Genomic DNA, 24,457 nt, shown 5'->3' with positions numbered 1-24,457 from the left:
AAAACTTACACATCAGGGGACATTCTCCAGAAAGTGAAAGACAACCTACAGAATAGGAGAACATATCGGCAAAGCATGTATCTGAGAAGAGTTTAATGTCACGAATATATAAAGAATTCCTAAAACTCAACAAAAAGACAACCCAGTTGAAAAATGGGCAAAGGGTCTGAATAGACACTTCTCCAAATAAGAACGGTCAATAACTGGGGCGCCTGGGTGGCTCAGTCAGTTAAGCGTCCGACTTCAGCTCAGGTCACGATCTCGCGGTCCGTGAGTTCGAGCCCCGCGTCAGGCTCTGGGTTGATGGCTCAGAGCCTGGAGCCTGCTTCCGATTCTGTGTCTCCCTCTCTCTCTGGCCCTCCCCCGTTCATGCTCTGTCTCTCTCTGTCTCAAAAATAAACGTTAAAAAAAAAAAAAAAAAAAAAAGAACGGTCAATAACCACATGAAAAGATACTTGGGGCACCCGAGTGGCTCAGTCGGTTAAGTGTCCCGACTTCAGCTCAGGTCATGATCTTACAGGGTTCGTGAGTTTGAGCCCGGCATCAGGCTCTGTGTTGACAGCTAGAAGCCTGGAGCCTGCCTCGGATTCTGTGTCTCCCTCTCTCTCTCTCTGCTACCCACCCCCCACCGCCTTCCTGATTTGCGCTGTCTCTCTCCCTCTCTCTAAAATAAATGAACATTAAAAAAATTTTTTTAAAGATGCTCACCACTATGGTTAAGGAAATGCAAATCAAGAGCACAAAAGATGGCACGTCACATTACCTAGGTCAGCTAACATAAAAAAGATAGACAATAAGTGTTGAGAGGAATGTGCAGAGATTAGAACCCTCATACACTGCTAATGGGATTGTCAAAGGGTACAGCCACCTTGGAAAAGTTTAAGAGTTTCCAAAATGTTAGAGTTACCAGCTGACTCAAGTTTTACTCCTTGATATATACCCTAGAGAAATGAAAACCTATGTCCACACAAAAACTGGTACACAAACATCTACAACAGCATTATTCGTAACAGTCAAAAAATGTAAACGACGCAAACGTCCACCAACGGGTAACGGAAAAACAAAATAAGGCATCCATCCGTACAATGGAATATTATCCAGTCATTAAAAAAAAACTGCAGCATGAATGAACCTTGAAGACATTATACGAAAAGCCACATATTGGGGCACCTGCCTGACTCATCCGGTGGAGCGTGCAACTCTTGATCTTGGCATTGTAGGTTTGAGGCCCACGTTGGGTGTAGAGATCACTTAAAAATAAAATCTCTGAAATACATATTGTATGACTCCATTTATATGAAATGCCCAGCGAAAGCAAATCCATAATGACCAAAAAAAAAAAAAAATAGATTAGTGGTTACCCGGGGCTGGGGGAAGGGAGAAATAGGGAATAACTGCTAATGAGTACAAGGATCCTTCACGGAGTGATGAAATGTTCTGGAATTAGATGGTGGTGATGGTTGCACACCTCTGTGAGTATACTAAAAACCATGTTATGTTATGAAGTTACATATCAATAAAAAGTAGCCCATAAGAAATAAAAAATGTTTGACAAATGTATACCCACTTAAGAACTTAGTCATGTTTTATAGATTTAAATTTTCACTGAAAACGTCAATCTTGCTGTTGGACACACCTTTGTACTTTATGAAAGAATTGTACTTAGCAAACATAGTATATTTGACTCATTCTCAAGAGGTCCAACACGGCATAAAAAGCTTACATACATGTTTGTATATTCTCACATTAAAAAAACCACACACACACACGGGGGTGCCTGGCTGGCTCAGTCAGAAGAGCATGTGACTCTTGATCTGGGGGTTGTGAGTTCAAGCCCCATGTTGGGTATAGAGATTACTAAAATATAAATAAATAAACAACACCCCACACATACAATAAAGACAGTCTGACAGCTGGAGCTATCAGCAGAACTGTCTGCTTCCCTGGGATAAATAAAGTGGATAAACTGACCCTGAGAGTGAGATTAGCATGCCAGAGGGTTTGGGATCAACACCATGGAAAGGAGGGGAAGGAAGCAGGATAAGGTAGGGAAGAAGCTGGACTGCCATGATGTCTCAAGGTTGGCCCCAGGGGACCCCACAGGAAACTCCAAAGCTGGATGGCCCTTTAGCATTGTCCTGAGTTGGGACAAGGATGCTGGGCCTTTTATATCCCCTTCTTGATTAGTCCCTGGATGCAGGATTCCCTGGGGAAGGCAAATGGCTCTTTTCATTCAAGTAACTCTTCCAGGAACTGACAGCTAAGGGAAGGGCTTCCTGCTGGTGGTACTCCCAGGAGCTATGAGATTTAGTTCTTTATTCCTAAAGGGGGCCCTCGGTGGTGCAACACTGCCTCCACGACCCTATGCTAAAGGTGGTCCCACTTTTCATCTCGGCCTATTGCTCAGTCACAAGTCTTTTTTGCCAGTTGATCGGATGAGACAAACTCCCTCCAATCTGATCTCTTTCCCCCAATCACATCTATTTTAGCTCCAGCACCTGATTGTCCCGGGACAATTTACAGACTAAATTGGGTCCCTAGTACTTAGTACGTCTTCGGAGCATTTCTAATCATAATCTCAAAACTACAGGAAAACGTATTTGTTGAATGTCTAACTTCACTAACACCTGTCTCCTTTGTTCGCTGTCGTCACTGACAACGCCTAGGACGGCGTCAGTAGGGCACACTCAATAAATACTTGTTAGACAAAGGAGGGAGGGTGTTCAGTGCCAATGCCACAGACGCTCGCTCTCTCTCTCTTAGAAACCCACTGTAACTCGGTTTCTAAGAAAAGTTCGAAATGCTTTACTCTCAAGAAACGGTCGCCATTTCTTCCCTTGTAAAAACACGTAACTCAGGAAGGCCCTATCAGTTAATTAATTTAAGACTCAACCTGGCCCCCCATCCCTGTCGAATTTGCAGAAACACCGCTCCAAACACCCCACATCATAAGCCTCAACCTAGGCTTAAACACTAGGAGCTCCCAAGGCGGTTTACCTCGTTCTGTAATGAGGGTTTACCTCGTTCTAAGATGGCCACGAAGGGGTGGGCCCCGCGGTCAGATTCTGCGAGTTGCGTGGGCAAACGCGCCGGACCGCGCCTCCAGAGGAGGATCTTAACCGCGCAGAACGGAAGTTCCTGAGCCTTCAAGCCCGCGGGGAAGCAAGTCGGCAACGGACCAAGATGGCGGCGCCCAGTGAGGGGCAGGCGTTTGTCGCGGGGGTTGAAAAGAATTGGGGTGCGGTTATTCGCTCCCCAGAAGGGACGCCCCAAAAAGTCAGGCAGCTGATAGATGAGGGGATTGCTCCAGAAGAAGGAGGCGCCGAAGCGTGAGTTCACGAGTCCATCCTGGGTCCGGCGCCGGCGGATTGGAGAGGGTTTGGGGAACGCGGGCCCGGGGCGGGGGGTGGAGGGAATCCTCTGGGTCGGCACTTTTGTCTGTAGGGTTGGCAACGTCCCGGGATCTGAAAGAGACCGGGTTTACTACGTTTACTCGGTTTTAGTCTCGGGATGTACTGCTTTCAGCACCACGGGCGGCAATGCTATAAAACGGGTTGGGGGCGGAAGGGAAAAAAAAAGAGGACTGCTAACTGAATATGCATCTGACATCTGTTAGTGGGGTTTCTTAATCTTTTTTGAGCCTTAGACACCTTTGGCAGCCTGGCAAAGCTTATGAATTCCTTTTCAGAATATTTTTAAATGCATAAAATAAAGTGCATAGGAACATAAAGGGGACCAATTACTTTAGAATGCGGTTATCAAGGTAGTAAAAGAAAAAAAGTGCAGTAACATGCCTCATTACTGGAAAGTTAAGTAATCTCTAGTAATAAGTCTATTATTTACCATAATTTTGAAGTAATCATGGGCATAAGTGGTATTTCACAACATGTTGAACAACCGTAATGTGACAAAATGCCTGCGATTTCCACTGGTGACAAATTCATAAGTACTGCTGATGCTACTATGTTTTGTGAGGGTTTTTTTAGTACCTTCATTCGTATTTGAAGGACGTGCTGAATTTCAGCTAGAGGTTAATAAAATAAACATCACTTTTTTCTCATCCAAGTTTATGGATCCTCTGAATTTCTTTCAAGAACCGCACCTCCCTGAGGCTGGCTCTCTGAGAAAGATTCCTAGAATGAGTTTATATCTTTCGAGTTATAATAGCTGCTGTCATCCTGTTTTTATTAAGATGATTTTTGTCCTCAAGGATTCCTCCCTCTACCCCTTCCAGGTGCTGTTGAAATGCCTTTCACTAAAAATAGATAATTGTATTGTTGGGTTTTTTCCTCCCTGAATTTTTTTCATGAAATTGCCCAAAGATCTTTACTTTGATTTGAATTCTGAAACTCTGTTTTGGGAGAGTGGGTATCAATGGTCGACTCAGGTAGAAAGCTATCAAAATTCTTTTTCTCTGTGTTTAAAGGAGTTCAATTTGTAAGGTGGCTCAAATTTGTAATGCATAGAAGCTTTGAGTCTCATTTTGTGTTTACTAAAGTTGTGTGAAATACTGTTGGAGAGCAGTAAGTGAGCTAGAAGTTCTCCGGTATAGGATTAGTGGAGCACCGTGGAGGTAGAAATTACTTGAAACTTAGATATGAACGAACAGTAAAGAAATTTGAATGCCAGACTGACGAATTTGGATTCTATTTAATAATTATTGTGAAGCTAATTAATAATTTTAAGCAGAGGAATGACATTACTGAAATGATTTTTAGAAAGGTTAAAATCCAGCGTGGCGTGATGGACGCTGTGATGTGCCGAGAAGCGAGATGCAAAATGTTTAGGGAGAGTGATGCTGTGAAAGATTTCTGAGAGTTCTGCTCCTTTATTTTAGGAAGGACACCTCTGCCACATTCCAGTCAGTTAATGGGTCACCCCAAGCGGAACAGCCGCCATTGGAATCTACAAGCAAAGAAGCCTTCTTTAGCAGGGTGGAAACATTTTCTATATCCTTCTTTATTAGTTCATGTGAGTTGCACTTTCTGCTCCTGGAACGAGGAATAACAGCACTTATTCTGATGTTGTAAATTTAAGAATTAAACTTGGTAAGATATTTTATAGGAAAATTAGCATCATAAAATGTTATTCCTCAAAGGGATATTTGAGATGATCTGGCCTTTGCTTTTTGTTGTTTTGTTAATTAATTATTTTGAGAGAGAGAGAGAGAGAGAGAGAGAACCCCAAGCAGAACCCCAAGCCCCATATGGGGCTCCAACTCTCGAACCTTGAGATTATGACCTGAGCCGAAATCAAGAGGCAAATGCTCAACCAACTTAGCCACTCAGGTGCCTCTGACCTTTTCTTTTTACAGAAGAAAACACTAAGAGCTTGAGAGGAAAAGGAATAGTAACTAACATTTGTATGTGGTGTGTTTTCATGTACATTATCACATTCAGTCTTCACCTTAAACCCGTGAAAATAGGTATCATTATTATACTCATTTACAGAAGAGGAAACAGTTTCAGGTAGGTAATGTGACTTGCCTATGGTCAGCCTGCTACCTAATGGCAGAGCCAGGATTATAGCATGAGGCTATGTATACTACACTTCCTGTCTCTTTCTGGATTTTCCCCTATATATTAGTTATCTGTTGTATAGCAAATTACACTAAAACTTAGTGGCTGAAAACAACAAACATGGGGCGTGCCTGGGTGGCTCAGTAGGTTAAGCGTCCGACTTCAGGTTAGGTCATGATCTCATGATTCATGAGTTTGAGGCCCCCCCCATTGGGCTCCCTGCTGTCAGCACAGAGCCAGCTTTGGATCCTCTGCCTCCCTCCCTCTCTGCCACTTTCCCGCTCACTCACCCTCTCTCAAAAATAAATAAACATTAAAAAAAAAAAACCCACATTTTTTGTCACAATTCCTGTGGGTCAGGAATCTGGGCATGGCTTACTTGGGTCCTGTGGCTCAGGGTTCCTCACAGGCTGCAGTCATCTCCAGGCTCCGCTAGGAAAAGATGCGTTTCGAAGCTCACCCACGTGCTACTGGATTGAGGGCTTCAGCTCTATAGTGGCTCTCGGGTAGAGACCTCCCTGTGCACCTTGCAGCGTGGGCCTGTTGACAGGGACAGTTCACAAAACGTGGCAGCTGGCTTCCATCGGAGTGTGCAAGTGAAAGAGAGCAAAGACAGAAGCTAAGCTCTTTTTGTAACCTAATCTCACAGGTGGCATCCCATCACTTGTGCCCTTTTCTATTCACTAGAGTGATTTTTTAAAAACATAAAATGATTATAGACTTGCAGAAAGGTCGCACAGGTTACAAAGAACTTCCTTTCTAAGCTACCTTTAAGTAAGTTGCCAAAGTGATACCTCATTACCCCCAGATATTTCCTACACACCAGGACTTTTTTCCCTACGTAACTGCAATGCAGCCATCAAAATCAGGAAATTTCACATAATAAATTACTGCCATCCAACCCTCAGACCCCAGTCATTTCATCAGTTGTTGTAATAATATTCTTTTTTTTTTCTTTTTAGGTTTAAATATTTTGAGAGAGAGAGAAAGAAAGTGAGCAGGGGAGAGGCAGAGAGAGAGAGAGAGGGAGAGAGAGTCCCAAGCAGGCTCTGTGCTTTGCTGTCAGCACAGAGCCCAATGTGGGGCTCAAACTCACGAACTATGAGATCATGACCTGAACCAGAATCAAGAGTCGGATGCTCAACTAATTAAGCTACCCGAGTACCCCCTAATAATATTCTTTATAGTGAAAGGATCCAGTTGAGATTCTTGTTTTTCCTTGAATTTCATGATCGTGATACTTTTGAAGATTACAGGCCAGTAGTTTTGTAGAGAGTACCTCCATTCACATCCATCTGATGTTTCCTTATAGTTAGATTCAAGTAGCTTAGGAATATCACAGAATGGTGCTGTGTTCTCACTGTATCCTGTCAGGTGGCACATGAATTTGATTTATCCCTTTCCTGGTGATAATCACTTTGATCACTTGATTAGGGAGTGTCTGCCCATCTTTGCCCGTCTTTTCCATTGTAACACTTCTTTTGTAATTAAAAAGTGGGGTGAGGGCGGGGGGGCGGGGTACCTCCGAGGCTCAGGTCATAATCTCGCAGTTCGTGTGTTCAAGCCCCGAGTTGGGCCCTGTGCTGACAGCTGGGATCCTAGAGCATGATTCAGATTCTGTCTCCCTCTCTCTCTGCCGCTACCCTGCTCTGGCTCTTTCTCTCTCTGTCTCTCTCTAGCTCTCAAAAATAAACAAACATTAAAAAAAAGTGTTTTGTGCAGAGGTGCTTTGAAAATACGCAAATATCCCGTTCCTCATCAAACTTTATATAATTTATTTGTAGCAGCATGGGCTGCTTTTTCAGTGGATTTTAATCTGTTACTATCATTATATGTTTTGATATTACAGTTATCCCTGATTTGGTGAGTGGGGGCCCTTAGAGATTCTCTTTACACTCCACTTGACTCCCAACACCTCAAGGTGCAGCGCCTCTTTACCCAACTTGGGTTCTGACACCCTGTGCTGAACTGCCTCCCTCACCCTCCTGGCTGTTCTCCTTGCTCACCACCTGATGGCTCTAGGACTAAATTTCTCAGGAAGAGGAAGGTATTTTAATCATCTACTGCCGTGCCTTGGACTAATTCCTCATTTTCTGCAAAGGAACCTTGTCCTTTGTTCTTTTTTGTTTTCATTGGATATAAATTGACCACCGCTTTGGGTATGATAATCATTTCTTTCACTTAGCCAGTTAAGTAATTCTGTTACTTTTATTTTAGGTGATGCCACCTCCTTTAACATCTGTATCTAAATTCTGTTTTCTAGGCTTCAGTCCTTCTTTTGCTAATATTAGAATGTTTTCAAATTCCTGTATCCCTTATAAAAATATAGAACTTTCCTGCATCTTCTTTCATGTGTTGTGTGTGTGTTGGTGTGTGTGTGCTCTGTAAAATAGAGCTCTTTAGGTAAAATGTTGAGTATTGAGTTTTAAAGATCAATAAATGTTTTAGGACATTTTCCCAAGCGCATGCTTCTAGATGCTCTGGGTACTCTCAGCCTGTTTAACACACATAGACTACGTGCACACATTAGTTCATAATAATCAAATTTTGGGCAGGGGAAATAATGAGGAATATTATTATTATTAATTTTGCTGACTATTCTTTAGAATGTAAAAGCAAACATGGCACAATAAAAGAGCATAGATGAGTGGCAGAAAATATTTCTGCTTGTTTGACTTTTACCATCCTTATTGCTGAGGCCTATCCCTGTACTTTTACAAGTGTTTTTAAATCTCTAGTATTTCACAATAAGTGAAAGGGAATGGCTTCTGTATTCCACCCCACAACCATTAATAACGTCAACATTTTATTTATTTATTTATTTATTTTTAATTTTTTTTTTTTTAACGTTTATTTATTTTTGAGACAGGGAGAGACAGAGCATGAACAGGGGAGGGTCAGAGAGAGGGAGACACAGAATCTGAAGCAGGCTCCAGGCTCTGAGCTGTCAGCACAGAGCCCGACGCAGGGCTCGAACTCACGGACCGCGAGATCATGGCCTGAACCGAAGTCGGCCGCTTAACTGACTGAACCACCCAGGCGTCCCAGCATCAACATTTTAAACATGTAGAATACATAGGGCTTTGTAGAGGAAAAGTTCAAAATTTTTTTCCCTCTGGTTATTACTCAAATGACTTCCATTGTTCTGTGAAGTATGTGCCTGTGCTTTAAAAAAAATTTTTTTTTAACATTTATTTATTTTTGAGAGACAAAGCACAAGCAGGGGAGGGGCAGAGAGAGAGAGAGGGAGACACAGAATCTGAAGCAGGCTCCAGGCTCTAAGCTGTCAGCTCAGAGCCCGACGTGAGGCATGAATCCATGAGCCATGAGGTCATGACCTGCGCTGAAGTCAGAGGCTTAACCAACTGAGCCACCCAGGCGCCCTGCCTGTGCTTTAAAAATAGTTTTTCAGGGTGCCTGGATGGTTCAGTCGGTTGAGCATCCAACTCTTGATTTCGGCTCAGATCATGATCCCAGGTTTTGGAATCGAGCCCCATGTCAGCCTCTGTACTGAGCATGGAGCCTGCTTGGGATTCTCTCTCTCTCTCTCTCTCTCTCTCTCTCTCAAAATAATAAAAAATAAAAAAGTAAAAATTAGTTTTCCAAACTTTCCTTACTTGCTTTTCCTCTTAATCTAACGTGTTTATTCCTATATATGTAAAGAATGAGTTAAAGTTTTCATTTCTGACTTACTCATCTTAATATACTTGCAGCATTGTTTTTCTTAACATGAATACTCTCTGAAATGGGCAGGTAAGCCCTCTGAGCTGTCTCCACTTGTCTGTGCAAAGTACGGCTGGGTCACAGTTGAATGTGATATGCTCAAGTGTTCCAGCTGTCAGGCTTTTCTCTGTGCCAGTTTACAACCAGCTTTTGATTTTGACAGATGTAAGTATAAAGTACAAATTACGTTTTCCTCCATTTTCAAAGATATATTAGACTGGTTTTCTAAGAAGACCAGTCACTTGTGTTTGATCAAAGAATGTGTACTGTTACATATAGCAAGGCGAATCTGTGATTGTCTCTGTCCTAATCATTAGCTTCAGTTACTACTGTGTTTTAAAACTAAGCTACTTTAGAGTGAACCTGACTTTCTGTATTCTGGGAAACTAACAGCAGAGTATATTTACTTCATGGTTTCAAAATTTATACTTAGGCAAAGAGACAAAGCACTTCTATGAAGCCTTGTGCTTTAGAATGCCCTGCCTTATAAGATACATAATACTGTTACTGACCTTAGGATCTTGATTTAGAACTTGTTTTCTGAAAATTATTAAGATGATGCAGTTGCTGGTATTTTCATATCTTCTAAAATTATCTTAGTCATTTTTATTTTTAATTCTATCCACACTCTTAAAGGTTCTTAGTCATTAGATTTTGAATCCATATAGTGTTTTCTAAGGCACTGCTGCCTGTATGGGTTTCAGATAAGGACCGATGTGCTGAGCTGAAGAAAGCCTTGTGCACCGCCCATGAGAAGTTCTGTTTCTGGCCAGACAGCCCCTCCCCAGGTACTTATTTCCAAGATTTCCCATTGACCATCCCTTCTTGGTTGTTGCATTTCTAATATTGTCTGTTTCTTTGTGAAAATCTAGTCTTTGGAGTTTCATTTTTTCCTTTCTATTTGGGCTTTTAAAGAAGAATTTACATTCATTTACTTGTTAGGTTATTACTTAACTTTATTAAGGGCATTTGACATGACAGCAGCTTAGCCATGCATACATTATCCCATTTAATTCTCACAGGGGCTGTGGGAGGTAGATTACCAACACAGTTTTTTAAGTGAGGAAACAGAATCAGAGATCTTTTTTTCCTAACGTTTTTATTTTTGTTTGTTTTATTATTTTATTTTCTAATTTGAGAGCGCACACATGCAAGTAAGGGAGAGGGGTGGAGGGAGGGAGGGAGGGAGAGAGGGAGAGAAAGAGAGAGAGAGAGAGAGAGAGAGAGAGAGAATTTAAAAAAAAAAAGAGGCTCAATGTAGAGCCTGACACGGGGCTCGATCCCACGAACCTGGGATCATGACCCAAGCTGAAGTCAAGAGTCAGTCACTCAACTAACTGAGCCACCCCGGCACCCAGAATCAGAAATCTTAAAACCAACTGGTGAGGAGGCAAAACTGTGGTTTTATCTGCTTTCAGACTCTCTGCTTTGCCCCCCATAGCAAGCAGTCCCATGTTCTCCCCAGGCTTCCTTTGGTGCGCTAACCGTGGCAGTTAAATGGAGTTGGGGTTCGGTTCCTAAAACCAACTCACTGGAAGCCAGATGAGAGTGATTACAAATGTATAATTTGTCCCAGTGAAGTGACACAATATAAACAACAGCATTGAAGCCAAAGACCGCCTCTCTAAGGGCCTTGGCAAGGCGCCCTCTCTTGAATCTGGTGAATTTGTGATTGTCTTCACTTGAGTTATTGACTTTAATCATTACTTTTTTAAAAAACTAAGCTACTTTAGAGTGAATCTGACTATGTATTCTGGGAGACTAACAACAGGATATGTTTACTTTATGGTTCCAAAATTCATACTTAGGCAAAGAGACAGGAATTTTATGAAGCCTCATACTCTAGAATGCCCTGCCTTATAAAATATATGATAGCTCCTTTGTTACTCGTCTTAGGATCTTGATTTAAAAGTTGTTTTGTGAAAAATATTAAGGTGATGCAGTTGCTAACATTTTCATATTTTTTTAATTCAATTTTTTTTAACGTTTATTTATTTTTGAGACAGAGGCAGAGCACAAGCAAGGTGGGGGGGACAGAGAAAGAGAGGGAGGCACAGAATCCGAAGTAGGCTCTAGACTCCGAGCTCTTAGCTCAGAGCCTGACACAGGGCTCAAACTCACAAACCGGGGATCATGACCTGAGCCGAAGTCAGATGCTCAACCTACTCAGACACCCAGGCATCCCAATATTTCCATGTCTTTTAAAGTTATTTTAGTTCTTTTTCTTTTTAATTGTATCTATACTCTTTTTTTTTTTTTTTTTTAAGTAGGTTCCATGCCCAATGTGGGGCTTGAACTCATGACCCTGTGATCAAGAGCCGTGTATTCTACCAGCTGAGCCAGCCAGGTGCCCCAATAGTATCTTGGAATCTTAAAGACTCTTAAGTGTTGTATCCACAAAATGCTTCAGAATGAGGGAGCCCAAAATGTAGTCACAAGTGGGAGTTTTAAATATTTTACTGGTCACATGGGCATATTCCTGCTGAGTGAGTAACTTCTACAGCAGAGCCTTCTGGAGGGCTCACCAAGACCAGGTGCAAAACTTAATGCTTGACCAGACATTAGTGCCAAAAAGTAGGTATACTTTTTATTACTTCAGTAGGACAACTCAGGCTAATTCCAGGGTCACTGACACCTGGGAATATTCCATGAATAACCATTAAGAAGGAAAAAAAAAATAGATTGAAAATGTTCATAGAGTGCCATCTACTGATAGATGAACAGGTGATAGAAAGGGACTATTAGGAAATGATTTTTTTTTAATTTTTTAGGTTTTTATTTATTTTGAGAGAGCGAGTGAGCAGGGGAGGGGCAGGGAGATTCCCAAGCAGGCTCCGCTCCTGATGCAGGGCTTGAACCCACAGACTGTGAGACTGTGACCTGAGCCGAAAGGAAGAGTAAGATGCTTAACCGACTGAGCCACCCAGGTGCCCCGAGAAATAACAGGTTTTTTTTTTTTAAAAAAACATTTATTTATTGTTGAGAGACAAAGACAGACAGAGCATGAGCAGGGGAGGGGCAGAGAGAGAAGGAGACACAGAATACGAAGCAGGCTTCAGACTCTGAGCTGCCAGCACAGAGCCCGACGTGGGGTTTGAACCCATGAACCGGGAGATCGTGACCTGAGGCGAAGTCGGACGCTCAACCAGCTGAGCCACCCAGGCACCCCAAGAAATAACATTTAAAAAAAAATTTTTTTTTAACATTTATTTGTTACTGAGAGATGGAGAGACACAGAGCATGAGCAGGGGAGGGATAGAGAGAGGGGGAGACACAGAATCCGAAGTAGGCTCCAGGCTCTGAGCTGTCAGCACAGAGCCCGATGTGGGGCTCGAACTCACAAACTGCGAGATCATGACCTGAGCCGCAGTCGGTCGCTTAACCAACTGACCACTCAGGTGACCCAAGAAATAACATTGTAAAGTGAAGGTCATGGTAACGGAAGTTTCTGCTGTTGGCCCAGCTATTTCTCTGGATAGTACAACCACATTCGCTCCTTGAGGATGTGAGTCGTCTCTCCGTGTGCCCTGTCCAGGTTTCTAGGATCCGCCCAGGACCCTGCTGGTGGCTCCTGCCTCTTGGTACTACACACTCAGCTTTCTTGGTCCTATTCATAACTTCAGCTGCCACCTACTTGCATACCTCTAACTCCTATCCAGACCTCTCTTTTGAGCTTGACTCACTTCCAGCTGCCTTCTAAACATTTCCATGTAATATCTGCTGCACAGACCTGGAATTCAACATATACAAAACTGAATGCTTCATTTTATACCTAGAACTTGCTTCTCATCTTCTATGTTCTCCATCTTGGTAAATGGTACTGACACCGCCCCCCCCCCCCCCCCACCAGTTGTCCTAGCCAGAAACCTGGAAGTCACCTTAGATGCTCTTCCCTGTTGTCACCACCTGGTCCTATCCATCCTACCTCCCAAATCTGAAATGTGACCTTTCAGTTACATCATCCCTTGGTTTGGTTCTTTCACATTCAAGAGACTTTAGTGTGAAGAAAGGAACACCGACAACTATCTGTACTTTTAGTGCTTTTATTTATTAAGCATATCTAATAAATACAGTTTTGTAGGTAATTTTTTCTAACATTTACCAGTATTTACAAACAAAACTAAATCCCTTTAAACATTTCAAATTATAATAATTATAATTACTAATTTACTAGACTGATTATTTTGAACATATCAAACACTGAAGTAGACCAAATGCTCACATATGTTAGTTATGAAACATATTTTAATTCATGTTAAAACATTTACATGATGGGTTTAATTTCTTCTGTTTGCTCTTTTGCCTTCATCAATTTTTACTAGTATTTTCTTAGAATTGTCGGAATCAGACCAAACCCTAAATTGGAAGGTGATCAGAAGGACATTGGGATCTGTTTTTTTCTCCTAAGTTTTGTCAAACGTGAGCCACTGGTCATCAGAACATGTTTTATTTTTATTGTTAAACCTCACTTGATTTTGTAAAGTCCATACCTTTTTTGTTGACCTTAGTTTTTTATAATCAGACATTCCTTGTAAAATGATACATCTTTTTAAATTGATGGCATATATTTTTGACATATTTGGTTACTTGCAACAGGTTTAAGTAGTTTGATAATATTTAATAATATTAGAGACCAAAATCTGGTTGTTAATGATACAATAAATGGCAGACAAAAGTGCTATTGTTAACTACTTTTGTATCTCTCTCTTTTTTTTTTAAGTTTTTATTATTTATTTTGACAGAGGGTGGGGGGGGGAGAGAGAAAATCCCACGCAGGCTCTGCACTGTCAGCACACAGCCCGACGTGGAGCTTGAACTCATGAACCGTGAAATCACGACCTGAGCCAAAATCGAGAGTCAGACGCTCAACCAACTGAGCCACCCAGGTGCCCCTGTACCTCTTAGTAATAAAACTGGAAAAGAGATTTTTTTCTTCCTTTTTTTTTTTAAATGTTTATTTTTGAGAGAGAGAGAGTTTACCCAGGGGAGAAGCAGAGAGAGAGGGAGACAGAGGATCCAAAGCAGGTTCTGTACTGTCAGCACAAAGCCTGATGCGGGGCTCGAACTCACAAACTGAGATCATGACCTGAGCCAAAGTTGGACGCTTAACTGAGCCACCTGGGTGCCCTTTCTTTTCTTTTTTCTGTTTCTGTTTATTTTTTTGAGAGAGCAGGAACACGCATATATGTGGGCAAGCGGGGCAGGGGCAGAGGGCGAGTGAGAGAATCTTAAGCAGGCTCCGTGCCCAGCTCAGAGTCTGACCCAGCACAGAGCCCCACATGGAGCTCGATCTCACAGCTGTGAGATCGTTGACCTGAGCCAGAATCAAGATTTGGACCCTCAACTGAGTGAGCCACCCAGAACCCCCACCCCCCCCTTTTTTTTAAACAGCCTTATTGAGGAATAATTGACATAAAATGTGCATATTTAGGTATACAGTTTGGTAAGTTGTGACATACTTGTGGGCTTGTGAAACCATCACTGCTAGATTTCTATTTAACATCAGGAGTTGATGTCATTATCCCAATTTAACACTATATATTACTATGCCCTATTTTTCTTACAGTATGAAGTGTCATTGATCATTAAGAGTTTTATTACATTGATGCTCCTTCTCTCCATCTTTATGCCACCAGTATCTTGCAGGGATTATTACCTTAGGTCACTTTAATGTCTGCTAAGCTTATTTATTTTTTTTTTTTTTGCATCCCAGCTGGCCCTTTAGGATCTCTAAACTACTGCATATTATCTATAATATCACTTCCTCCTTTAAAAAAATCTTTTCGGTAATTGCTCTTCACATACATTAGTAAAATCATGGTCTAGTTACTCTCTACACTTCAACCCCGTCTCCTACTACTTTCCCCACAGGCGCACTGGGTTCCAGTCCCGTGAAACTGTTGAGAAACTCCGCACCTGTCCCATCCTTTGGGCCTTCGCTTTTACACACTGTTGTTGGTCTCAAATTCAGCTTAGACCTGACTGCTTCTGAGAAACCTTTCTCGAGAAATCTACTTTTTTAAACATATTCACAAAAACATCACAGCTCTGTCAAAAAAAGTCAGTGATTCTTAATATCTTCAAGTACTTGATCAGTTTTATCAGTACCTGTCCCCTGTCGTTCCATGCACGTCTTTGACTTTTCACCATTTACACCAATATGATCTTCCAGTTTACCTTGTCCGCAGATCGATTTGGGATGTTGCCGTTGGATGAGCCTGCTGTTCTTGTTAGCGAATTCCTAGATCGTTTTCAAAGCCTTTGTCACTTGGACCTTCAGCTTCCTTCCCTGAGGCCAGAGGACTTGAAAACTATGGTGAGTTTTTCTTAGCGAGCCTGAAGCCGCCTTCAGTTGTCACTAGCGATTGTACGTGAAGCATTTCCTTAAATGACCAGGGGATTCAGATTGCTGTGAAGAGAGCTAGTTGTTTGCCCCTCAACTGAACTTTTTCAGTCTCTGCTAGAAGGGCAGCTATTGACAGTTAAGTAAATGGTTCCCTCGAAACTTCTAGATATTCTTTAAATGGCATACATTCAATTTTATCTTGAGTTGTTACTTAAACTATTTAACAGAAGATACTGAAATGTGACTTCATATGGTTTATTGCTTATCATTTCCCAAAGAAAATACTCCAGGAGAAGTTACAAACTCCCTTCTGCCCTGTGCGTAGAAATTAGAAATGCTCTGCCCTATCTTTAGTGTCCCTATCTAGTGTCCTGTTTCATCACCCTGCACACACTCTGGAGACAAGCTTTACTGTAGGAAATAGTAGCTATTATTTTGCTTCCTCAGGTTGCGAGGCCATTTGGATTTTAACTGAAGTGTTACCCTCTGTGCCTATTATAAATGTCCCTTGTCCCTAGCCAAGGCAGCTTTTTTGTTCACCCTGTCAGTTCTTTATACAAAAATAAAGACCTTGGTAAGTTCTCATTTTGTCAAGAAGTAAATTTAGTGTCGGGTCAAGATATAAATAGTAATCTGTTTTTCCTATTTTGGTTTGAAGTGTACAGGTTTGAGAGAAAATCCGCAATTAGTAAATATCTTTTTTTGGGAGAGAGAGTGCACGTGCAGGGGAAGGGCAGAGAGAGGGGGAGAAAGAGAATCCCAAGGAGGCTTCTCACTGTCAGCGCAGAACCCAATCTCCCCAACGGTCAGATCATGATCTGAGCTGAAATCAAGAGTCAGGTGCTTAAAGGACTGAGCCACCAAGGCACTCTTGTAAATTGATTTTTTTTAAGTTAATTTATTTATTTTGAGAGAGCGAGGTGGGGGAGGGGCTGAAAGGAGAGAGAGAATCCCAAGCAGGCTCCTCACGTCAGCTTGGAGCCCAACAGGGAACTCAGTCCCATGAATCGTGAAATCATGACCTGAGCCAAAATCAAGACTTGGGCGCCCAACTGACTGAGCTACCCATGTGCCCCTGCAATCGGTAAATTGAAAACAAATTAGTACTAAGAAAAGATTTAGTAGTTCTAGGAAAACTGCTCCCTTTCTCAGTCAGTAGATCCGGAGCAATTCAGAAAGGTTTGTAATACCTTAGCCCTGTCCTAGAAGTAAGCCTTCCGTAATGAAGAGAATTGGCTTCGTGTTTGGCACTTCTTTCATGATTTTTGCGTTGTACCATCTAAGTACATCATTATATGTCATTTTTGTGGTTGGACGTTTAATTTAAGGAACCTTGGTTCCTTTATAGTGCTTGACAGAAGACAAGATCAGTCTTCTCCTGCACCTGCTTGAAGACGAACTTGATCACCGAACGGATGAGAGAAAAGCTGTAAGCAAATTAGGCTCAGACATCCAAGTCCACGTCACTGCCTGTGTCCTCTCTCTGTGCGGCTGGGCATGCAGGTCAGTCAGTGAGTTTGCAGGGTGACATGAACTTTGACATCGTCATACCCTGGTTTACATCAGTCACTGATAGTATTTGTAGATCACGTGGTGTTTTTCCTGTCAGAAAAGCAGACAAGGAAAACCTAAGAGGGTGGTGAGGGGATGATAAGAATCAGTAACAGTTCCAGAATTAGAACGCGGGAATTCTTGGACACACCTGAACTTTGTTTTTTTTTTTTTTTTTTTTTTTTTTTTTTTTACTGTCGCTTCCCAGCTGGGAATTTGTGCTCCTGTGAGCAGTGAAGCTCCTTTCTGTTTATAGAAAGGAAGAAAAGTCAGTTGAGTTCATAAAAACCACCAAAGGAAACGTCAGCCAGAGTCCTCTGAGCCTCCATGTTGGTATTTGTATTCCAGCTGCTCAATTTAGCATAGACTCCCTCTGAGATAGAACACTGTTGGAACTGGGACACCTGGCTGGCTCAGTCGGTAGAACATTCAACTCTTGATCTCAGGATTATGAGTTCCAGCCCTGTTAGGTATAGAGACGACTTAAAATATTAAAAAAACAAAAAACTGTTTGAACCAATCTTGATTTACCTTAACTATGCATTCTTTGATAGATCAAGGGATATTTTTTATTTAATTTAAGGTTGGTTTGTTTGTTTGTTTATTCTAAAGTTTCTTTAAGTTGAGCGTCTTGTAGACTTGAGCGTCTACACCCATTGTGGGGCTTGAACTCAAGACCCCGAGATCAAAAATTACATCCTCTTCCGACTGAACCAGCCAGGTGCCCCGGGGATATTTTCATTTAAAAGGAACAGAAGAAATTTATAAAATAAGCTTTAACGTAGTCTTGCCTTCGAGATGACACCAAGACCATTAGATCTTTCTGTAGGAACTTTGTGAACGACACTGGAGTTGGGGTCCCGAGATCAGAGGACAGGGGCCTCGAGATGCCATGATTCCCAATCCACTGGACTGTTCCAGAGACTTATTTGATGAGATAAAGCATTCTCACAAATGATTACACTTAGTCCCTTGGAAGTGTTACCTTTTGAGAAAACTCTCTTTTCTGTTCCTACCTAGTTCTTCTCTGGAACCCATGCAGCTCTCCTTGATAAGCTGTTCACAGTGTACGAGGAAGGTGGGGCTCTGGGGCTTCCAGCAGATGGAGTCTTCCATGACTGAACTGGACGCATCGTTTGGCCTGACCAGCTCCCCCATCCAAGGCCCTGAGGGGCGGGCAGAGCGCTTTCCTCTGGTGCCTGAATCTCCTCGGAGGATGATGACTCGGAGTCAGGATGCCACATTTTCCCCTGGCTCCGAGCAGGTATAGACTTACTTGGCTTGTTGGGGTGGCCTTTTTAAAAGCGGCATTCTTGGGGACGCCTCGGTGGCTCGGTCCAACTTGAGCGTCTGACTTCGGCTCAGGTCATGATCTCAGGATTCACGAGTTCGAGCCCCGCGTCGGGCTCTGTGCTGACAGCTCAGAGCCTGGAGCCTGCTTCCGATTCTGTGTCTCCCTCTCTCTCTGCCCCTCCCCTGCTCGTGCTCTGTCCCTCAAAAATAAATAAACATTTAAAATAATAAAGCAAGTAAGCAAGCGTTCTTGGGGTGCCTGGATGTCTCAGTTGGTTAAGCTTCCGACTCTTGATTTTGGCTCAGGTCATGTTCTCAGTGGTTCTTGAGACCAAGCCCCACGTCAAGCTCTGTTCTGACAGCGAGGAACCTGCTTGGGATTCTCTCCTCCTCTTTCTCTGCCTCTCCCCGTGCTCATGCGTGCTTTCTCTCTCACACTTTCTCAAAATAAATAAATGAACATTAAAAAAAAAAAGCATTCTTGCCAAAAGTGTTGTGGTGGAAAAGTTGGAGATTAACTTAGGTGGGGAAGCTTTAGTTCTGACCACAGTGATCAAAATACCGCATGTTTTTATTCACCAGTTGCAACGCAGAAGCTAAATTCATGATTTTGCATAAAAATCGATTATTTTTTGAAGAGTTTAGATATGTCGACAGTTCAGAAAGTAAATTCTCACAGTTTAAACTGTGAAGTATTTGTTTTCACCTGCTTCTAGAAATACGTCTTCTGACCATAGTCATTTCCATCGTCGGTGTACTTCTCTTCCCTCTCCTTTCCTTCAGGCTGAAAGGAGCCCAGGCCCTGTCGTCTCCCGAACTCGGAGCTGGGACTCTTCTAGTCCCGTTGACCGTCCTGAGCCAGAGGCTGCTAGCCCCACCACGAGAACTCGTCCTGTGACCCGAAGCATGGGAACAGGAGACGGCACTGGCCTGGAAGTGCCATCGAGCCCTCTCCGGAGAGCCAAACGGGCTCGCCTCTGCTCTTCCAGCAGCTCGGTGAGTCCACCTGCGTGTAGAGGTCATGGAGCGCAGACAGCACGCGAGACCCTCACCGCGTAGTACAGAGAAGCAGGTGTGGTCCTGTGGCTGTGAGAAGACAATAAGTTTCAAGATGGGATAGTTGGGTGACCAAAAGGAAAAAACTTGAAGAGGTTTGTCATTTCAGTTCTTTGGAATGGTTCTGCAGAGGTAGTAACTATTTCAAGCACATGAGGATGGCAGGGGGATGGGAGGACATACCCGATCAGGTGCTGTTGATTTAACACAAAGGGAATGAAAGAATTTGGAAAGAGAGTGGGCACTACATAGGCAGTGTTCAAATTTTTTTTTTAAAGTGTATTTATTTTGAGAGAGAGCATGAGCTGGGGAGGGACAGAGAGTGAGGGAGACAGGATCCCAAGCAGGCTCTGCACTGACAGCAGCAAGCCTGATTCGGGGCTTGAACTCATGAACCGTGAGATCACGACCTGAGCCAAAGTCAGATGCTTAACCAGCTGAGCCACCCAGGTGCCCCGACATAGGCAGTGTTTAAAGGAGACATCAAATCGGAAATGTGGGCAGTTGTGAGATTCTGAACTGGACAAGTCACAGCAGTGCCTCTCTGGATTGACATGGCCTCTGCCCTTCATCAGCACTGTTTCTTTTCCTCCTCTCAGGACACATCTTCCCGAAGCTTCTTTGATCCCACCTCTCAGCACAGAGACTGGTGCCCTTGGGTGAATGTCGCATTTGGCCAGGATACCAGGGAGGATGGCAGAACTGAGACAGATGCCAGTGCCGCGGCAGAGCCAGGCTGGAAGGCCGTGCTGAACATCCTCTTGGCCCACAAGCAGTCCAGCCAGCCAGCTGACACAGACTCCATGGTGAGATAAGCCGTTGCCTCTGTGTGTGCAGCACTCGCTGTTTACGGGATGAGGAACAGGGGCTGGTCCTATAATTAGCACCCTGCCTGCCCTCAGCTCTCCTAAGTCAGGTTAGACTGAGTCCAGGTTCGTCCTGGAGAACAGGCGTGGAACTGATTCAGTCTTCCTGCAGTTTAGCATTTGGCGTTCCATCAAATTCTAGTAAATTCTTTGTCTTCTCAACTAAAGTGATTCAAAGTAGAAAAGGAATACAGAACCAGAACTAGATGATGAGGCGGCTGTTCCGGCCTCATGTTGCACAACAGCTGCTTTTTCTATCAGTTGCTGTCACTTGCATTTGGAGCCTGGCCAGTTAGCTTAGCCGTCTGAGTACTGTGCCCTGACCCCACGATTGCGATTTCATTCCTCACGGTGGGCACGTTACTTGGCTCTGTTCCACAGCCCCAGACTTGGGCACTGAGCCTCAGCAAGCCACGGCAGTAGTGATTGCTGCTACCGCACATGTGGGCAAATGCAAATCCGTCATGACAGCTGAGAAGACGGGTCACGTGTTTACTGTGTGTAAAGGATGGAAGTGATAGGAGGGTAAGCATTAAGGAATCACGGAAACTGGGTTCGCTTTCCTTTGCTGGCTCATTGGCAAATTTGCCTCTTAGCACGGTGTAAATAGAATAATTCCTGATTTCCGTAACCTCCAAGGACAAAGTAAAATAATACTTGCCGGTACACGTTTAAAAGAAGTGGTCCCAGGTTCGTGGTTCAGTAGGATCATGGGATTCTACTGGGGGCAACGATAGCGAGCCCGAGAATGTACATCTGTACCCTTAAAATACACAAATGAAGGCTTTCCAGGTTTTCCCGCAGGTAGAAAATCTACGTTTTTCTAATTTAAAACTTTTGAAAATACATAAAGCTATCTGAAGACAAATGTCTGCACGTAAATTCTTCTGCCTACATCTTCATGAAATAGTGTACTGGAAGTTTTTATTGACTCCCCTCTGTCACTATCTTACTAACAAGAAATCCCACAGGGTTTTTACGGGGTTTTTTGTTTTTGTAGTGGGAAAAGTTGGCCTCATAATTGACCCTGGTTTCCAGGACTTTTAAGATCCTTTTTGGTGGTTTGTCTTTTAACCTTCCCACAGCTGCTGTGACTGGGAAGTTCAGAGCTTAATGAGGCTACACAAAGGATCCTCATGTTAGAAAAAAGCTTATGTTGTTTTTCAACTTAAGTTCCTTTTAACGTTGTCACCGTATTAACTAAATTCCCCTCGATCATTAGTAAGAGCTCAAACTCCCCCCACCCTCACCTCCCACCCCGGGACTTTTATTTTATTGAAACATTCATCCACAAAGAGGATGAGAAAACAGTGAAAATGTCATCTGATGTCAGAAACTGGAGATAACTTTATGGATTATCTGCTAGATTATTATTTATGTTCTCATTGAGACCCTGTGCTCTTTATTGTGCCTCTCAAAGGCTGAGAGATCAGCGTGTTCTGATTCTCTGAGAACTTTTATCTTTTAGTGAATTGTTTTGTCTCCCTGTAACACCATTTCTCAGAATCTCAGATCACTTCATAGGCATGATCAAGTGGCAGTGAGAGTCTTCCTATTATTAGCTCTGCTGGCTAAAAATGAAGCTGAGAAGGCCAGGGTCATAGTTTAAGCTCCAAAGAGTCATTTATTTTACTCCTTGGCCTTGAATTATACTGTTAACCCCACCGAAGCATCACATGAATGTGAATCTTTGTTCACAAGAAATAACGAACCAGGGCCAATTCGGAAACCGGTGTGATATGTGCACTGCACTGATGGTAGGTCAGGAGTGTCAGCCTCACAAAGATGAGGACAGATGCAGATACTTGGAGGGAGGACATGAGCCATGTGTTAGAGGCTCAGAGTGTGTTAGCAGTCTTGTGACAGAACGCAGCTTTTTAGTCTGGTTTTAGGTGTGTGTTATGTATACAATATAAAGTAATACGAAATATAAAATGGGTTTTATTCAATTCTAGATGTACCTAGATCCCTGTGGGAGGAATTTATAGACGAAGCCTTAACGCCGTTACCCGTCTTTCACCTCTATAAAAGAATTTAATCTCTAACAATGAGCTTTTCTACCTATAGAGTCTCTCTGAGAAATCAAGGAAGGTATTCCGAATATTCCGGCAGTGGGAATCCTTATGCTCATCCTGAAGATATTCCAGCCCTTCCTGGAGAGAAGCGGAATGAGTGACTTGGAGAAACAAGAGTCTGAATTCCCTTTTGGTCGGCTGATTTCTCCATCCCGGTTTAACCACAAGGATCCCCCGTCTTTGCAAAAGGCAGCGTCACTGTCTGCGTCTGCCTGAGGGGAAGCCTGTTTCCGTGCCGGGATTGGACAGGTGAAGTACGCCAAGCCTGGCTCTGTTAAGGGAATGCGGGGTTGTTAAACTAGATGGAGGACCGAGCACTTGAGCTCTTCTGGTGTCTGTCAGTACGGGCTGGTGTTGTGAAGACTCTTGTGTCCCAGGAATGTGACAGAACGTGTTAATAAAATACTTGTTAGGATTCTTACTGCCGGCGAGTTGTGTTCCTCCTTGCCTCTGGGCTGTTATAAACAAGGCAGACACTGAGCACACGTCAGGGGAGCAGTAGGCAGAATCAAAATTTTCGTTTTCAGATTGGCCGCAAAGCCTGAAATTTGCTTGTGATTCTCATCAAAGAGGTATTTCTGAACCAGAGAGTGTTCGTTATGTCACCAGGAGGTCTCCTGATGTGTTACAGTGAATGGTAGGCTGTTCGTGTTCTCTGTTCACTTTGACAACAATAGGCTAGGTGAGGGAGGAAGGTCCTTCAGGAGAGACACCCTCCACATGCCTTCCGGTACATGGCTCCCCCGAGGGGGACTACCCCAGGCTCCTTCACTGCTGCTGGTGAGCATCAGTCTCTGTGGTGAAGATTGACCCTGACCTGCCCCGTCTAAATAAGACTGCCCTCTGATAAAGGGACTGTGAAAGCTGATAAAGGGACACTGATAAAGAGACATTTCTCTGAAATGTCATATTTTCTTTGAGTAACTGTAGTTTTATGACTCACTTTTTAAAAAAAAATTTTTTAGCGTTTATTTTTGAGAGACAGAGAGTGAGCAGGGGAGGGGCAGAATGAGGAGGAGACACAGAATCCGAAGCAGGCTCCAGGCTCTGAGCTGTCAGCACAGAGCCCGACATGAGGCTTGAACCCACGAACCACGAGATCATGACCTGAGCTGAAGTCAGACGCTTAACCAATTAGGACTCACTTTTATACTCCAGTATCTTAAAGAAAATAAGACATCATAATATTCTGCCCCTGCTAAAACTTCGGTTTCCATCTCTAAATACATTTTTTCTATTTTCTTTACCCAACGAAAATTAACGATCTCTTAACATCATCTAATACCCAGTCCGTATGCAAAATTCCTGGGTATTCCGAATGTTTTTACATTTGATTTGTCTAAACCAGGATCCAATTCAAGATCATGGGTTACGTAAATCTCTTTAGTTTGAAGGAGAGTCCCTTTTTTTAATGCATGTCAGATTTTCTAATTTGTCATTTTTCAATCCTAATTTTTAAAAGGGTAAATAGTGTTGATATCTCTTCCGAATGAAGCCCCGGTCAGTGGCTGAGGCCAGGAGAGGCTGCTTCCAGGTTATTTTGTAGGGGTGCTCTTTTGCCTTCAGCGTGAGCGTGCGTTGTCAGGCCCCGTGGTCTCCTTAGAGGGGCACACTGCCGGGCAGCTCTCTGATGTTCATGGACATGAGCCTTTGGGCCCAGGGGGTAAGCCCTTTGCTGACTGGTGACTAAGTGAGTTTGAAGTCTGCTCTCTGGAAGCTCCTGTCTAGGTCACCACTTTAGGAGTGGTGTAGAATCATTAACACAAGGTCTTCAAAAGGACTGCAACCCTAATTCCAGGTTATAATAATGTGGGTAAATTTTTAAAAGTCTTTCCACTGCATTTTTTTTTTTTTTTTTTGAGAGAGAGAGAGTGCACACACTTGTGATCTAGAGAGTGGTAGAGGGAGAGAGAGATTTTTTTTTTAAATCTTTCTAAGTTTATTTTGAGAGAGAGAGTGCACACAGCGGGGAAGGAGCAGAGAGAGAGAGGGAGAGAGAGAATCCCAAGCACTGTCAGCACAAGCCCT

General features: G+C 43.1%; 1 protein-coding gene across 1 annotated transcript; it reads left to right on the top strand.

Annotated features, from left to right (window-relative positions):
* The first annotated feature begins 2,528 nt into the window (after nt 1–2,528).
* Nucleotides 2,529–22,851, top strand: ZC3HC1 (zinc finger C3HC-type containing 1). The gene is made up of 10 exons (XM_049641856.1): nt 2,529–3,329; nt 4,838–4,949; nt 9,257–9,407; nt 9,947–10,030; nt 15,431–15,558; nt 16,937–17,091; nt 18,160–18,403; nt 19,216–19,428; nt 20,088–20,294; nt 22,422–22,851. Exons 1-10 carry the CDS (start codon nt 3,184–3,186, stop codon nt 22,488–22,490), a joined length of 1,509 nt encoding a protein of 502 aa, XP_049497813.1. The 5' UTR covers nt 2,529–3,183; the 3' UTR covers nt 22,491–22,851.
* The last annotated feature ends 1,606 nt before the right edge of the window (nt 22,852–24,457 follow it).

The sequence above is a fragment of the Panthera uncia genome, chromosome A2 (genome assembly GCF_023721935.1).
Source record: "Panthera uncia isolate 11264 chromosome A2, Puncia_PCG_1.0, whole genome shotgun sequence".
NCBI lineage: Eukaryota > Metazoa > Chordata > Mammalia > Carnivora > Felidae > Panthera > Panthera uncia.
This window is presented reverse-complemented; position numbering and strand designations above follow the sequence as displayed.